Source organism: Channa argus, chromosome 9, assembly GCF_033026475.1.
Source record: "Channa argus isolate prfri chromosome 9, Channa argus male v1.0, whole genome shotgun sequence".
NCBI classification, from domain to species: Eukaryota; Metazoa; Chordata; class Actinopteri; order Anabantiformes; family Channidae; genus Channa; species Channa argus.
Genome location: NC_090205.1, coordinates 5,181,676 through 5,198,437, shown reverse-complemented (window position 1 = coordinate 5,198,437; position 16,762 = coordinate 5,181,676). Strand labels below are relative to the sequence as shown.

General features: G+C 39.6%; 3 protein-coding genes across 6 annotated transcripts; all 3 read right to left on the bottom strand.

Annotated features, from left to right (window-relative positions):
• Window positions 1-348: 348 nt before the first annotated feature.
• Window positions 349-1,510, bottom strand: LOC137133355 (trace amine-associated receptor 13c-like). Its single transcript, XM_067516882.1, has 2 exons — window positions 1,338-1,510; window positions 349-1,165 (listed from the first exon to the last, which is right to left on the bottom strand). The coding sequence occupies exons 1-2, from the start codon at window positions 1,508-1,510 to the stop codon at window positions 349-351; spliced, it is 990 nt and encodes a 329-aa protein (XP_067372983.1).
• Window positions 1,511-3,824: 2,314 nt separating this feature from the next.
• Window positions 3,825-5,083, bottom strand: LOC137132957 (trace amine-associated receptor 8a-like). Its single transcript, XM_067515993.1, has 2 exons — window positions 4,806-5,083; window positions 3,825-4,686 (listed from the first exon to the last, which is right to left on the bottom strand). Exons 1-2 carry the CDS (start codon window positions 5,081-5,083, stop codon window positions 3,825-3,827), a joined length of 1,140 nt encoding a protein of 379 aa, XP_067372094.1.
• Window positions 5,084-9,517: 4,434 nt separating this feature from the next.
• Window positions 9,518-13,656, bottom strand: LOC137133389 (uncharacterized). Of its 4 annotated transcripts, none has more exons than XM_067516953.1 (6): window positions 13,456-13,654; window positions 12,887-13,007; window positions 12,464-12,672; window positions 10,479-10,732; window positions 10,136-10,201; window positions 9,518-9,900 (listed from the first exon to the last, which is right to left on the bottom strand). In XM_067516953.1, the coding sequence occupies exons 1-6, from the start codon at window positions 13,532-13,534 to the stop codon at window positions 9,805-9,807; spliced, it is 825 nt and encodes a 274-aa protein (XP_067373054.1). In that variant the 5' UTR covers window positions 13,535-13,654; the 3' UTR covers window positions 9,518-9,804. The 4 variants fall into 4 exon arrangements, with proteins under 4 accessions (XP_067373054.1, XP_067373055.1, XP_067373053.1 ...); XM_067516954.1 differs by having other exon boundaries at window positions 10,584-10,732; window positions 13,456-13,653; XM_067516952.1 differs by having other exon boundaries at window positions 9,518-10,201; window positions 13,456-13,656.
• Between the last annotated feature and the right edge of the window lie 3,106 nt (window positions 13,657-16,762).

The window sequence follows — 16,762 nt, the reverse complement described above, 5'->3', positions numbered from 1 at the left end:
TGTTTTTACATTTATGTGTAGAAATTGTGGAACTGAACATTTATTTTATTTTCTAATTGAGTAAATGGCAAACTCAACACAATGCATCGCAACCCTGATACAGTCTGCACTCTTGAGGTGGGGCCTTAAGGTGGGGGGCCCCCAAATAAGAGGAAATAAACAAACCTCACGTAGTTTCAGGTTTGATTTTAAAATTAAAGGCTGTCTAAGACATTGTAGCGTTAACAAAATACCATCTACATATACTGCAACAGTGACATTCTATCATACAGATTAGATGTTTCCTTAATCAAAAACATTACTTGTAACGTGATTCTGTGCTTGAAAAGCAGGCGCCATGCAGTGTCTCTACAGTATGTTGGCCTCATGGGAGTTAGGCTTCAGTATCTTTAGTGTCACAATAAACTTCACTGATTTTCTGAACCAGGGATAGAAAAAAGCATAAATCATAGGATTCAGACAGGAGTTTAAATAGAACAAACATATTATATAAGCAGCAGATGAAGCATTGAAAACAGTGTCTTTGCTTGCGAGACAAACGCAGTAATATGGGCAGAGACACATTAGAAACACCACTATAACAACACCAAGAGTCCTGGCTGCTTTCAGCTCCGATTTCTTAACAGCTACACTCACTGAACGCTGGAGTGAGACAGCAGCAATGTGAGACCTCATGGCTCGAGCCTGAGACACAGCCACCACAAACACTCTCATATACAGGACTATGATGACAGTGATGGGGATTAGGAAGGAAATGATCAGGTCTACAAGTCCTGTAATGTAGTTTAGTAACATGACACACTCTCCAAAGCAGGAATTGTACCTACCTGGCTGTTTCAGGTTATCCTTCAGATTTAGACCTGGATAGATAACAGAACAAATCCAACACAGACACACACAGAGCTTAGCTGTTTTTTGTGTGATTTTGGTGGAGTAATGTAGAGGATCACAAATAGCCACATAGCGGTCAACTGATATGAGAACCATGGTTCCTACTGAGGCAGAGGTAGTGATGTATGGTAGATACTGATACAGAGCACACATTAAGTCACCCAGGAACCAGCAGCCGTCTATGAAAATAATTTCAAAAAGCATGAGAAGGCCCACGAAGAAATCTGAAACAGCCAGAGAGAGGAGGAGAAGGTTGGTGGGAGTGTGGAGCCGCCTGAAGAGAAAGATCAGTTATTTATAAAAGTGATTAGTGATCAGATTTTCTATGAAAGGCAAAGGCTGAAAAAAAAACCATTGTATTCGAATAAAAAAAAGCACTTGCACATTGAGAAATTCTCTGTAGCACAAATCACAACATTCTTATCATAACTCATTAAACTGACTACTTGAAGTGGGAGATGGAGATGATGACCAGCAGGTTGAGAGACACAATGAGCAGAGAGACAGAGAACAGGAGGATGGAAGCAGTCAGAGTCTCAAACTGAGGATGCTGTGGCCTCGTACAGGAGGCGTTGAGGAGCTCTGGGAAGCAGAATTCAGCTTCCTCCAAAGTGTCCATCACCGGAGAGGAGAAGCTGTTCTGGCTCCGTTTGGACAAAGCTTTTTATCACATAGCTGCTTTATTTTTGTCCTTTCTACTCGGCCCTCCTCCCCTTCTACCTCTGCAATTCTTTTCCTCTCCACAGAGATTGTTACGCAATGACTTCTGTGCTCATCTTCCTCTTTTGCAGGGATGACTATGGTCTGTATTTACAGTTATAGCCATCGATTGTATTTAGTGTCATACTTTTTCATGTTTTACTAAACCAATACGAAACGGTTTTGCTTGTGGTATAAGTTGCTAAACAGTAAAACCCCAATCAATCCATTGCAGTTAAGCAAATCCAGATTAAACGGAAATTCCCGCTTGTTGTTCAGCCAAAACAAACATGCCGACGACCACTTTTTACAAACGGAGACACTGTCACCAAACAGAAAGTAAAACATAGACTCTAGAGCCTGAACAGGAATATGAAGGTCAAATAACTTTGTAAAACCAAAAAAGAGCACTTCAGGTAACGTAAAAGTATATAAACCCCCCATTTTTGCTGATGTCAGCTGCAAATATTAAATGTGTTCAAAATATTCTTGAGAAACATGAGTACGACTATTAGTAACAAGATGTTTAGAGTTTAGCACATGAGTTTGCATTCACTTTCACGTTTTTAGCACTAACCCAGACATTTTTGCACCTTCTACCTCTGCCTGCGGAGGCTAACATGGTATCGTGCACAGTATCTAAGAATGCAGTTTGTTTTAGCCCTGAACTTTCTCCTTTCAGCCACCAGGTGTCACAGTCTTTTCATCATCTCCAGCCCACAGTACTGAATCTGTGGACTCATAAACAGCTTCTTAGTGAGCTGTCATAACCTTCTGTTTATGTTGACTTTATAAGGCGAAGTGGTGAACATCATACTTTATATAGATTCTGTGTGTGTCTCTCTAGCATTATGGTTCACGATGAGATTACATAACCTTCTCATATTTGTCACCCATCTAATAAACGGTTCTTAACAAGCTAAAGTGCAAAGGCAAATTTTGCAATGCTAAACATCCTGATATAATCAATACATCGAAATTGTTCACTGCAAAACATGTTTTGTTGCTAAAAGCATAATGTTTAGGAGACGAGGTCGGCCGTGATTTATGACTCATTCAAGTTCCCCGGTTCACACAAAAATGACAGCAGCCTGATGTCTGGGAGTGAGCGATGACGAAATGAAATTATATTTTAAAACTTTTTTGCAAAAAAATAAAAAATCTCATTTACTTTGCTCTGTGGGGTTTAAGTCAGGACTTTGGTTGGACAGTTGGAGAATTCCAGCCTTACTGCTCTGCCATAAAGGTCTGATAAAGTCTGGATATTCAGTTTGATGGGCAATTGTTAAAAGGTATATACATTTTACAGTTATTGAGCCCACTGAGTGCCTCTCCCCAAACTGGAGTGGAGGTCTACAGACAGTTCCCATGACTTGGTTTTTGGACAACAGAACTTTTCTAAAAAAAAAAGATTTCAGTGTTTCATTTTTTTATTACTTAGCCTTTTTTTCTAAATGTTTTCTTCTAAATATAATACTGCACATCGACAACCAGCCTGACTGAAAAGACAACTGGTGGTAAAGAAATCTCACAAACTGTGACAGTACTCAAATATGTTCTAAGCAGATATGTAATAGGTGTTTTAGTTTTCCTCTGGACAACAGTATTCCATCCATCTTTTTATTAGCATATCCCCCAAAAGCAGCAACAGAGGGCGAGAGCTGAGGTCTCTGAACTGCCCTTTACAACAATTGGGAAATCCCAACTAACATGAGGGAAAAAATACATTTGGCCTTTAGGAGTTTTCAATTTAACATTTAATAAAAATGTCCTGACTAGTCTCATGAATTTCAAGACCTTGAAAGATGAGCATGTTATGTTTTGAGACATACAGAAATGTTCTGTCAGTTCCTGAGATTTTAATAGTTATAATTTCTGCTGCTGTGTGTTTAATGAACCACAAATACAGCAGTTGTCCTATAAGTTGCTGTTGGCAATTGTCAGAACAACAGTATTGACATTTTTGAAGAACTTCGCAAAGTTACTATCATTTTGTTGTTAATGTTCCTCTATGTCATTAAAATATCATAAAAATGTATTTTGTTGACCATGAACAGTAGTGGACAAGAATGTGTAGCAAATTGTTATGTTTTTCATTCTAATGATCCCAGACTTTGGCATGAACCATTAAAATGAATGTTATTTAAATGATCTTTGAGTGGGTATAATGCTTTGACTCATAATGTAGGTAAAGCTGTTTGTGGCAGGGGTCTCGGGCACCATGCAGTGTCTCTCTACACTATGGTGGTGTCACAGGAGTCAGGCTGCAGTATCTGAAGTGTAAGGATGAGTTTCATTGATTTTCTGAACCAGGGGTAAAAAAAGGCGTAGATCACAGGGTTTAGACAGGCATTGAAAGAGTACAAACATATTACGAAAGCAGCAGCTGATGTGTTCATCAAATTATCTTTGCTTGTCAGTGAAACACAATAGAATGGGCAGAAACATGTTAGAAACACAGCTACCACGACACCAAGAGTCCTGGCTGCTTTCAGTTCAGATTTTTTAGCTGTTACTTTGGTCGAACACTGTGAGACACCTGCAATGTGAGACCTCATGGCTCGAGCCTGAGACACAGCCACCACAAACACTCTCATATACAGGACAACGATGACAGTGATGGGAATGATGAAGGAAAAAATAACATCTGCAAGTCCAGAAAAGTAGTTAATAACAATGATACACTCTCCAAAGCAGGAGTTATATATGCCTGGTTGTTGAAGGTTATCCATCAGAATTAGACTTTGAAAGATGACAGAACACGTCCAACACAGACAAACACAGAGCTTAACTGCTTTTGGAGTGACCTTGGTGGCGTAATGTAGAGGATCACAAATAGCCACATAGCGGTCAACAGATATGAGAACCATGGTTCCTACGGAGGTAGACGAAATAATGTAGTCGAAATACTGATACAAAGTGCACATGAGGTCACCCAGGAACCAGCAGCCGTCTATTAGCATAATTTGAAACAACCAGAAGAGGCCCACAAAGAAATCTGAGACAGCCAGAGAGAGGAGGAGGAGGTTGGTGGGGGTGTGGAGCTGCCTGGAGAGAAAGATCAGCATCATCATCATAATAATAGCAATTGGTATTCAGACAGCAGTGCAAAGAGTGAAATACAGAAATATTATTTGGAAAGCCATAGTGTCTTTATCATGATAAGCTAAATCTACTATCTGCCACGTTAATAAATAAATGAAACATTTAGATACTTGAAGTGGGAGATGGAGATTATGACCAGCAGGTTGAGAAACGCTGTGAGCAGAGAGACAGAGAACAGCAGAATGTAAGTCAGCATGGCCTCGAAGTGAGGACGCTTTGTCTTCACACAGGAGGCGTTGAGGAGCTGTGGGAAGCAGAGTTCAGGGTCCTCCAAGGTCTCCATCTCAGTAGCGTGAAGACGGTGCTGGGTTCTGGCAGCTTTTGGATGGAAGCTCTCTGTCCAATATGTATCGTATCTCTCCCCTTCCAACTCAGCCCTCCCTCTCATCTCTGCTGCTGTCCCTATGTCTCCATAGGAACAGAGTTCTGTTCCACGTGTCTTCGTTGGGATGGACTGTTGCCTGTGGTCATGCCCAAGATGTTGACAAGTGGTATTTATGCAAAAACAAAGCATAATTTTCCCTTTTGACAGACTGTGCCAATTGTACAATGTTCAATGTAAACGAGATTTTAACTCAAAATGTAAAAATCTTTTGAGTCTCACAGGTTTTTAATATATACATAATAGCTATGTCCCCTTCACTGCTGAAGCTGCATCAATCCACCTATTAATCTCATTTTACACTCATTCAGAAATGATACACCAAGATACTTGATGTAAAGCTACAATGTGCAACTTAACCCAAGTCAATCGATTACACTTAGCCCCACTTTACAGGAAGTCGTGAAGGACTTCAACGACCCCAGATTATACTTTATGGATGAAATTGTCTGTTACTGTCATTAACACTGTAGAAACTGTCATATTAATATGGAGCATAGATGTAAATATTATCAGATTTATTTATGAGCCTTACTCTCCTTTATCTCCTTTAACTGTACCTCTTCACATTATGAGAAGCATTGAACCATGCAGTTGTCTGTAAAGGTGCTTTTATTTTGAAATGGCAAAAAGAGTAAAGCTGTTCTTTTCATCAACATAATATCTCTTCCACATTGAAGTAGTACAGATAATTCTACATTATTTAAGGGGGGGTGCCACCTTTTGCACAACTGAGTTTTCGATTTTGCCTCAAAAATACAATAAAACCTGCAGTGTTGACATTATTGCATGTTCAAGAATAATCACCAAAGTGCTGCATCCAATCCAAAGTGTTTTACACATGACTGAAAATCTGACAGTAACACAGAAAAAACATTAGCGAAAACAATCTGAATATTAAATATTGACTTCCGGGTTAGAACCTATTGTGTGCTGTACTCAATCTAGGAGCAGGACTCTTATTGTTGATTACATTTTTGAGTCTCCCTGTTGGCTTGGACCTATCAGTGTTATACCACAGCGGAACTCAGTCTATTGCAATAACCCTTGTGTAGTTGTCTAATTCTGCCTAAGGGTCAAAGATTATCCACTTTCATTTGACTCTTAAAATGAAAAGTGCTTAATTCAATTTTGACACACGCTTGTTCATAACACACTCTGAAAGTCTGGGTGTTTGGTTTTTACAGTGCAGAAAGATGACATTTAATCAGTAATGTCGTTAGGAACAAATACGTGGTCTCCAAAGCAGGAATTGTGCCTGTCTGGTTGTTGCAGCTTATCCTTCAGATTTAGACCTGGATACATTACAGAACATATCCAACACACACCAACAAAGATCTTAACTCACTTCAATTTCAGTTAAACTCAGTTCAATTTAACTTTATTTTTATAGTACCAATTCCCAACAAAACAAGGCAAACATTTAAGCCAGAACTAGGTGACAGCAGAGAGGAAAAACTCCCTTTACAGGAAAACTTTTTCATTGTTAATAGAAAGTTGAGTTATTTTTATATACACATGTAATATATACACATAACTTGTGAGCTAAAACTTTTCCTGCTTTCCACCGTATTTGCAAATGTTTCCACCTGAAATGCAACTGAACTCTAATAAATGAGGATCGTGGTTTCCAACCCCCCTTCATCGAAAAACCCACTTCAAAGTTCAGTTGAGAATCAAAAACTATCAACAGTCTATAACCTAAATCCATTTGGAATCTATCAAATTTACTTTTACTTTTTCTATTGTTCTGACCTGTGCAGGGGGATTTGATCTATCAGCTTTTTATTCGTGAATCGGAAACAAACTAATATTTGTGTTGGACTTTGTAAAATCCTCCTGTAAAATTGTTTAGCAAAGCTAACATGTATGGACCAGAGCACATGGATGAAATAAGGAGAATATTAAAACACATTAATAAAACAAACATGAATAGCCATACACCGACAGGCAACCATTCACACTCACACTCACACCTACGGGGGGTTTAGAGCTCAGTGACACTGAGGTTCTAGTCTAAGTCACAAGCACCACACTTTAGTAAAGTTACATTTAGCAAATGCAAATACTAGTTGGCCAAATTTTTGCTAAACATTACCTGTTGAATTCCTTGTCATAGCACTGTGCTCAGTAATATCAGATGAGGGGGATTTTGGGTCAGGTTCTGTACCATCAGGATGACTTGATTCATCGGCCCTCTTACACTCAAACAACTGTTTCACCAACTTTGCGCCGTTGCACTTCTTGACTGTAATATGCTTATTGCATCGCATGCTATGGGCAACAAAGCTGGTGAAACGGAGCCACACTTAGTCAAGCCTCTCAAGTTAGAACACATCCGCCCTCGTGTGAGGCCAGTCGCTGGGCGAAGGCATCTTTCAATACTGGATGGTACTTCCGAGGTTAAAGGTCACATAATAAAAATATGTTTATAGTCACTTGAGAAAGTATTTAGACCCTTTAACTAATCTTTGTCCATGTAGTTACTTAACCTGTAATAACTTAATGAAAACCAGATTTTAGAAATAGTAAATAATAATTTTTTAATATGCAATATATCTACACCACATAGGAATTATGTTTTTTTTCTTTCTTAGCTGTCAATCTGGAACTCCTGTTAACCATAAAGTGAAAGTATGGACATTTTTCCTGTTTTGGTACTTGTAACGTTATGCTAATGATTTTTTTGTTTTGTTTTGTTTTAATATATTTGTATCCCCCTGCTTCCATTTTAATAGAGTATGAAGTTGAAACTACATGTTTTACTCTCTGTGTAGCTTAAGCCAAAACCCATGAGACTGGATTTTTATGACCCACTGAACAAAGCAACATCTTCCTCCAGCTAATGACTCTTATGACTCGTTCTCATTCTGTTGCTGTCAGATGACTGCAAACCATAATCTCAGAGGGATCGTTCCAATCAAAGGTGTTAAAAAAACATCCCCGTTCAAAGGCAAACGTACGACATCACATCAACAGATGATGCAAACAGTGAGGAGGCAAAAATATGAACGTATCAACACATGCTGCAAACCTCAGCTGACGAGACCAGCAATGCAACTCAGCACTCAGCAAACTTAATAATTGTAATTCTAATAATTCTACAGTTTGTGCCAATGTAAACTTTCTGGACCTCATGCTTCACGTCATCCACAAAACAGCATGTGCTTTTGTCACATTATTCCAGAAAGAATGCAAACTAACCATGAACATAGAATCAGCGATGGATACTGGACTCAAACAAATGCTTGCTTGGCGTGTTGGCAGTCTGTGCAAAAAGTTTTCCACATGCAAAGCCTCCATGAAGTGAACATAATAAAGTAGAAACAGGCCTTGTGTGTAACTGAGGTGTCCCATAAACATTTTATTACTGAATGAATGCAGAACTATTTTCTGTCTTGCAGGAAGATTGTTTGTTGCAGTGAGGAACCACCAGTGACCAACAGAAACAAATGGCTATAGTGCTGAGAGGTGGAGCTTTAGTCCTTGTACTTTCCATCCAAGATGCTAAGTAAATAAAATACCAGCTTCACTTCCTTACTGTTACCAAACAAATGTACAAATGCCATGTTTCACATGCCAAAAGTAATTTAAGCTACTTTCCAAATGTTTAGACACAAAGTCCTGTTAAATAAGAATGATAACTTTGTAACTAAAACTTTAAAAATGCTTTGCAGCCAATGAGCTGGTGATGCAAATTAAACACTGAATGCTACTATTAGCTAAGAGTTCTAAGCTATGTGAATAGGTTAGGTATCATATTTATGTAATTAAAAAACATTTAAACATATTCCTTTGTTATTTTTTGTTGATTTAATGGCAATGTAGATATAAATTACTAAACTTTTCGAGCTACATTGTGTTCGCGCTATGTAGGCTTCCAACCATCACTGTAAAAGAAAGTTATAGTCGCAAAAGATAATTATAAGATAAATTAAACAATTATTAATTTTAATCGACAATTAAAAGATAAAGATAAAGATAGCTACAGACCGAAAGGCACCAGAACTTGGTTTTTGTGCCTCACAGCATTATCGCATGTGACAGAACGCTGCTGAAACGATGCCCAAGCTGGTGTCTCCCTCTACTGTCTATTGTTGGTGTTACACCTTGAACGCAACCTGCTGCTGTCCTTAAACCATGCAGCTACACAGAACATGTAGTGGACGATGCTCTTAGCCATACCTGCCTTTTAACGAACATAGGGAACCTGCCTCAAATCTGTATGATGACTTTTACTTAGGGCTTCACATTAAAAAACGTGTCTTGTAGTTTGGAAGAACAAAGGACTGTTGCATGTCTCATCTTTCTCATCACACCCTTCAGTTTTAGGTCCATCCAGACCATTTTTATGTGTGTTTTCCACAGTGCTGCAGAAACAGTTTCATTGCCTTCGCTGTATACATTTTTTTACACAAGACCAAACACACAAACATCATGTACACATTAAAATAGCTTGTATTCAGTTGTATGGTGCCTCATTACATGCAACAGTAAACTCAGAGACAAACAGAAGTGCAGCAGCAGAAACCATCATCACGTTAGACTTGTCTTTGTCTCTCCCTGCTGTTGAGACTCAATAGTGCATCAAAGACCAAAAGTTTGAGCCAATGATACCAGCTGCTGGAAAATGATCATGTCACGAGCGTTCAGAATTGCCTGGGATGTGGATGCTTTCCTTTTTTGTGCATTCAGAACGGGGCCAGATGTGAAGAAAGACGAGTCGCTTAGCCAAAGATGGAACTTTCCAAAGCCAGATTCCTGGGCTGAGTAGCTTTCTTCATTTCCACATAGATGCAGTTCTCAGGCTCTTCATTGCTCCTCTGAAAGACATGGTGACAAAAAAAAACAAAAAAACATTTGTATGTTGTTTTTTTTTGTTAATAACATGTAGAGCAATATAAAACACAAGCAGGTGATGTTATAGACAACGGATGCTGTTACTGAAGGAGTCTCATACATTCTAAAAAATGTCATCATTGCTAAATTGTTACTATAAGTGTAAACATAAAAGTGTTTTAGCTGTAAAAGCAGGTTCTGAGTTTTATAAGAGGTTACATGTTGAGGTGGAGGAGCGGTCTGGGGGAGTCCTGATTCACACAGCTGCTCACTGCCAGTCGTGTGCTGTAGGTTGGATACGGACCATATTATTACTTGTTTATTGATATCATCATGACCTTTAAAGTATTTTGATGTCAGCCATCTGACAAATAATCAGTTGGCTCAGCAACAAGTCAAAAAATCACCAGTGGGGAAATATTTCATAGCGCTGATGATCTCAGTTGTGTGACAAAATGACTCAAACCCAACTTCAGACTGTGTTTAAGTCACGTCCACATAAAGTTATCACTAAATGCAATAAAGGTTTATGAATTAGTATCACATTTTTTACAATAGGTACATGGTAAGATGGTAACCAAATGCAGTCCAAGTGTGCTTCATAAAGTTGTGTAGTATTTTCATGTTTCCCGTGTTGTGTGGTGTTGCTAGGCCTACAGACAGTCACCCTGAGTTTGACATAGAGGCAGGCCATGACACAGATGCACAGGAACATCAGAGCCATCACACCAATCAGGATCCAGATTTGCTGACCACATTGCCATGCAAGTGGAAGTTGAGAGGCAGGTGCACAGTCCTGATCAGGTTCCTGTTGACCTAATAAAATAGTAAAGTTATTTCCTGTTTGTGTTGTTCAGGTTAACGTCTCAGTGTGTTTGGCCATTTCCTTTGCAATGTTTCTAGTGAACATTTAAAGCATTAGCAGTGACTTGTGTTCTACAGTTTATCTAAATGAATGTTTATAAAACTCGAGTCTTAAATATTCATAAAATAAAGAGTAAAAAGCCCTTGAAAACTTGAAAACAAATCATGATTAGTTCCGTATAGAGTGTTGTAGTTATGAACCCTAAATGCCAGAAATCAGTTAGCATTTCGAGAGGTGGGGTACATCCTCGACACAAAGGCTGCAGCCAGCACATGGATTCAAACCAGGGACCTTTCCGCCTCGAGGCAGCGACACTAACCACTCTTCCACCCTGCTGCCCAAAGGCAGTTCTTTCAAAAGAAAAAGAAACATCTGTAGGCTTTATTTAGTAAGTGGTTAATACTCAAAGGGGAACAAAGAATCAGTGGTCTCCTTCATCAAGCCTCTGTGGATGTTCAGATGTTGCTGAAAGTCGAGCAGTGCTACAGTCGTATGTGGTTAGCCCCTGTTTGCTCCCACAAGAAAAGCACAGACACAACAGGAAAGATGCAAATATGTAGATGTTTAATCAGACATCAGATAAACACACTTCTCAGAATCTGATTTTTTTTTTTCTTTTTATTTTGTCAGAGAGTCTGATTCCTTAAGGCCTCATTGAAAATAATGGTCCTCCCTGTCCGGACCCTTGTCTTGACCAACCTCTACAAGAAGAGGAGCCCTGAGCTCTTTAACAGGAACTAAACCAAGCCACTGGTTCAGGTACGTGGTTGAAACCTGGGTCCAAATTAAAACTCAAGCGGTGGCAACTTTCACAAAACGCCTTGATGAGGACAGAAAACCTCCTGTCCACATGAGAAGGTGTCACCGGGAAGTGCTGGCCTTCTTGGATTGTGAAGTACGCACTGAGGAAGACAGAAGCCTTATGGCTTCGTTGAAGTATACAGAAAACCCCCACACACCATTTTACTCACACAGTCCTCTGGAGCACAGACTGGGAGTAATCAGAACCCTACAACACCGGCCTGTAGTGTTCCATCAAGGAGAGGAACAGAATCACGTCCACAACAGAGACAACAGACAAGACAACATTATCAGTCCAGTATGTCGCTGGAGTTCCTGACAAACTCCTTTGTCCATACGCATCTCAAATACTAGGGTCACTCCTTTGAAGACAACAATGTCCACATTACGGACATGGAAACTGGTGGTTTCGAGAGAGGGGTTAAGTCATCTATTTATGTCAGACGGGAACAATCTCTCTCATTAGAAGAGATGGATTTCAACACCACGTATTAAACGTTTTCAATGCAGTTGCCATTATCAGACTAATGCATGTGACTTCACCAACGACAAAGGCCTTTTGGATAAGAGGTGGAACATCAAAAAATGCTACAGGACAAAAAATAAAAAATAAATGTAATGGGTCTTTATAGGTACAAACCCCACAGCAGCTAAATAGCAGCTAGAGGCAGGTAGCACGTGGCTGCTGGACACAAATAGGCTCCAAATAAGCAATAATGTTGCCCCATAGTTGCTCACTGTGTAATTTAGTCAGAGACTTCTGCCCTTTTCCTGCATTTAGTAGTTGCACCATTGATGCTGCACCTTCCTGGACAATACAAAAGTCAAAAAAGGCACATCCACGTTTTATTTTATAGGCATTACTAATCATCCAAACGTACCCTGCAGTAGTCTGGTTGGTTCTCCTGTCTCGGTCTCATGTAGATCATTTTCAACCAGCGTGAACTCGCACTCGTACAGCGTGTTCATGGCCTCTTGGCCAACGTTGAGTAGGATGAAAAGCCACTTTTGGGGATTGTTTGAATGTATGAGAACGTTCTCACAGCCGTGCATTGCTTTCTGGCAAAGCAGTGTCCTTTTATTGTCCCTTCTGAGAACAGATGAGGATGTATGTTAGAGCACGGCATCAAGTCTTTGGTCTGTAATTAGGTTAGTAGACAATAAAGAAAGAGCTGGGTGATGTTTTTCCAGCTGATCAGTGCACAAATCACATACAGTCATTCAAGTTGATCTACGGGACTCTTAGTCACGAGTACACACAGAATCAGACACAGAAGATCAAATGCTAATTTGAGGATACATACAGCGATATGCGGTTGAGTCGAACATCTATCAGCGATGTGACGTTTGCGTTGTGTTCACAGCTGATTGAGACTAACCCGTCGGGATCTACAGTCCGATTCTGCGGCTGAATCACCTTAAAACCTGATGAAACAAAAGGACTCAGTTAGACACTTCATTATGTTTGAAGAGGTTCACCTCATTTGATTTGTGTTTGTTGGTTGGTTTTTAGATAGGGATCAGTAAACAGTGTTGGTATAGTGCAACTCCCCAACCCCAAACTAAACTGAAGCAATTTGTCCTCACCAACGCTTACAGAGTGCAACATGCTGGCATTAAATTAAAACATGAGTATTTTCAATCAAAGACGGGTTTTGAAAAATCATTACCTTCTAATATTATTAGCCTTTCCCACAGTGCCACACTGCCAACTTTTTTAGAAAACAGGTTTTGAAATACACAAAATAAAGTGTGGACACAATTTTTTTTTTTTTAAATTAAAATGTAAACTATACAGGTACAAATTCAAAGTTTGAAATAAAACCAACAGCTTTGTCAGTTCCTGTAGACTGTAGTTGATATGTTGTCCTACCGTAGCTTAGGCTCAGATAAATAGTGATGATGATATTGAAGCTGGACGGTATCATCTCAGCGTTTCTGCTTCTTCTCATACTGAGGTAAAAAAAAAAAGAAGAAAATATGGACAGAAAACCATGATGGTGCAAAGACACCGATGTCAAATAGCAACACAGTCAGACACACCACGCTCTCATGCTGAGCTTTTTATTTAAATGCTACCCAAGGTGTTTTTCTTTCTCTAGTTTCCGTGGGAGGAACCTTTTCCTGTAGCTGACACTCGTCATATAGTATCTTCTCATTGCTCTCTGTTTTTTTTTCGTTAGATTAAAGATTAAATCACACCACTTCCTGCACAACAGGGATCATATTCTTTGAGGCACCATTAGGTGTTTGTTTCAATGTCTGCAAGAGTTTTTAAATAAGCAGCTGTTCCTCAGTTTAGGAAATTATGAACTGGATTATAATCAAAACTATTCATTCTTTTTGTCCTTTTTTTTCGGATTTTGAATTGTCAGCGATAATGTATTTATTCAGTTTTCCTAGCAAATGTCTGCTCTTTAAATGCAACGTCCACTGTAGCATGTTTTCATCACTACCATGATTCCTGAGAAACTGTGAACAGTGAGTCCGAAACTCTCCCGTAATTAATAATAAAGGGTGAATTCAAATCACCCAAAGAGACTAGCAGCAGGTTAGAAACTACACAACTCAGCTGCTGCAGATCTTAATGTCTCATAATGACTTTAAGTAGAGGTGGAGATGAGTATGAATTGGCAAGTGGCGGTGCGACACTGATGCTCGTCACCGTGCACTTGTATGTGTGGAAACATGCTGACATGTGTTTAGAAACGGCAACAAAATAATTCACGGCGTGATTCACTCGGAACCCGCTCGAGTGACAGGACCACGTGTGTGGATGAGCCAGTGCCAGGTTTTAAAGATAGTTAATATTCAATCCACGATTATAAAAGGCCCCTGTTTGTATTGGCTCATATCACTGCATGGCCCGAATGTTTGTCTCATTGTGGATGAATCACTGGTTTGATATGAGGTGGATGAATATCAAACCTGTCAGACTGATCATACTTGAACTCTGGCTTCAGTGCTCCAGTTCACCATGTGTGTCACTAAGTTTCCAAAGCTTCCAACAGTTCATACACATGTTTTGAGTTTCGGTACGAGTACACACATTCTCCGCTCACATCGTTTTTATAAATCTCAGGTTTTCCACAGCAGGTGGAGGTGTTTGCATATTTGAAGCTCCGTTTTGTGCATACGCAGCAGGTAGAAGTGAGGTGGCTTACAGTAAGACCAGTGGTGGAGGAAGTTTTCCCTTAAGTATCCATGTGCCACGGCGTGTAAGTGACAGCTCTGCATTTAAAATTGTAGTTTAATAAAAGATGATCAAAAAAAAATGTACTTTGCATGTGTGTGTTATGTAGACGTTCTGATTACACAGGCAGACAGGTCTCTGTCCACATTACATAGTTTCAGTATGTATGACTGCAGTTCAGGCGCTGATGTCTCAACAGTTTAGTAAAGTTGCTGCTCATTTCAGAAGTGAAGTGATGAAATTGCAGTTACACCAGAAGGCTGTGACCACACGTGCTGACAAAGCCCTGGTATGAAGTTTAGAAGTCGACCATGGTTAAACGAAACTTGAGGGGAAACTTGAAACCTGGGCGCAGACACACAAATGATGTCCAGCTTCTTAATGAACACTGTTTGTGTGTGTGTTTCTAGATTATGAGTTCCCCCCCCCCCCCTCCCCCCCCAAAAAAAACAAGAAAAAAAAAAATGGAGAAAAATGGTAGATGACGTTATTTTAATAAGTTTAAAGTACTTACTTAATCCTCACTGAGAAAACTGATCACTGCTTTCCATGCGTGTTATGTAATGTCTGATCTTTATCGGCTTTTAGTGTCTTTTTCCGAAAAAAGTGTTTTTGTTCTGACCTCACTGGAGTCAGCATCTTTGTCCACATCCTGTTTTTTTACGGTTTAGGCTTCACTCAAATGTCTGCGCATGAGACACATGGAAACCACAGAGACAATGAGCATTAACCATCTGAATTCTCACGAGATGAGCTGATTCTGAGCTAATTCACTGTCCTTCTTCGTGGGGGTTTTTCTTTTGCTTTTCAGTGGCCTTGATTTTATTGTGCAATCCATTGTTTTTTACACAAGTCCCTCTCTGCACTTCTTTAAGGCTCCTTGTTCTTACGCCACTGCAGCAATGACATTAGGGCGATAACCACTTATGAGCTGTTTTATGGGCGATGCTGACCACATGGGTTTTGCAAAGTAATTTTGTTTAGTCGGTTGGATCCGCATTTCTTTACTGACAACTATTTGGCAAACTGCAGGCAGCGTGATGGTGGAGTGGTTAGGACCTCGTACCTAGAAAGCCCTGAGTGTAGTAGTAGCACATCAGTTTGCAGTTTTTATTCGGTTTGCTTTCTTTGATTTTCTTTTGATTCAAGCAGCAGCCATGTGCACAGAAATGCTGATGATTGGTTAACGCAGTACGCTGAGATGCTGACAGTGCTGTTAATGCACAGCCTCATAACATTGACATTTACATTCAGTCATTTGATCCAAAGCGACTTACAAGTGAGGTGCAAGGCAGCAAGAATCTAAGTCAAGGAGAAAAACATTAAAGCGAGGTCCTATCACAAAAGTGTTCACAGTTCCCGAGATGCAAGTACGAGAAAGAGCAAAGCTGCTGGATGGTTTGAAATGAAAAAATGTATTAGTTCTGATGATGTTAGATAACAGTCACAGTCATACGAGACAATATTCGTGTCAGTTAAGTTATTTATGCAGAAAGATTTTTAACTATGCACGAGATGTGGTGACTTCATGCTCTTTCACAATAAAGCCGGCTGAAGCTGATGTTAAACTTCATCATATGAAAACAGTGACTAAATGGCTTAGAAACAGAACACAAACACGTGCATCTTATTATTGTATGAGTGCAAAGATGCTCAACAGTGCTGATGATTTCCTTGACTGCATGTCCAAAGCGTAGCAGCTAGTTATTGGAGCTAATTCAGCACATTTCTGTTGATGGATACAGCAACTGCTGCTAATGTTAGAAGCAAACATTCACGTGACTTGTTAAACATCCTTCACTTCTTAGTTTTTTTTTATTTTTATTCATGAACACTCGCACTACTGCCTTTCTGAGAACAAGTACATAACAAGCCCCATATTGAAATAGCCCCTCTAGTTTTGGGCAGCCAGGTTTTCAGTCTGCTTTCCGTTATTTTATGTCAAACAGGTCACAGATTGTCAAGTTCTTTGCTTTGCAGACAAACA

Excerpts from the sequence above, each read along its gene's own strand:
- LOC137133355 (XM_067516882.1), bottom strand. The coding sequence starts at position 1,510 with ATGGACACTTTGGAGGAAGCTGAATTCTGCTTCCCAGAGCTCCTCAAC. Across the intron at positions 1,166-1,337 it reads ATCTCCATCTCCCACTTCAA|GCGGCTCCACACTCCCACCA; the intron begins GTAGTCAGTTTA and ends CTTTCTCTTCAG.
- LOC137133389 (XM_067516952.1), bottom strand. The coding sequence starts at position 13,534 with ATGAGAAGAAGCAGAAACGCTGAGATGATACCGTCCAGCTTCAATATC. Across the intron at positions 12,673-12,886 it reads CGACTCAACCGCATATCGCT|AAGGGACAATAAAAGGACAC; the intron begins GTATGTATCCTC and ends ATCTGTTCTCAG. Across the intron at positions 10,733-12,463 it reads ACCAACCAGACTACTGCAGG|GTCAACAGGAACCTGATCAG; the intron begins GTACGTTTGGAT and ends CTATTTTATTAG.
- LOC137132957 (XM_067515993.1), bottom strand. The coding sequence starts at position 5,083 with ATGAGAGGGAGGGCTGAGTTGGAAGGGGAGAGATACGATACATATTGG. Across the intron at positions 4,687-4,805 it reads ATCTCCATCTCCCACTTCAA|AATACCAATTGCTATTATTA; the intron begins GTATCTAAATGT and ends CACTGCTGTCTG.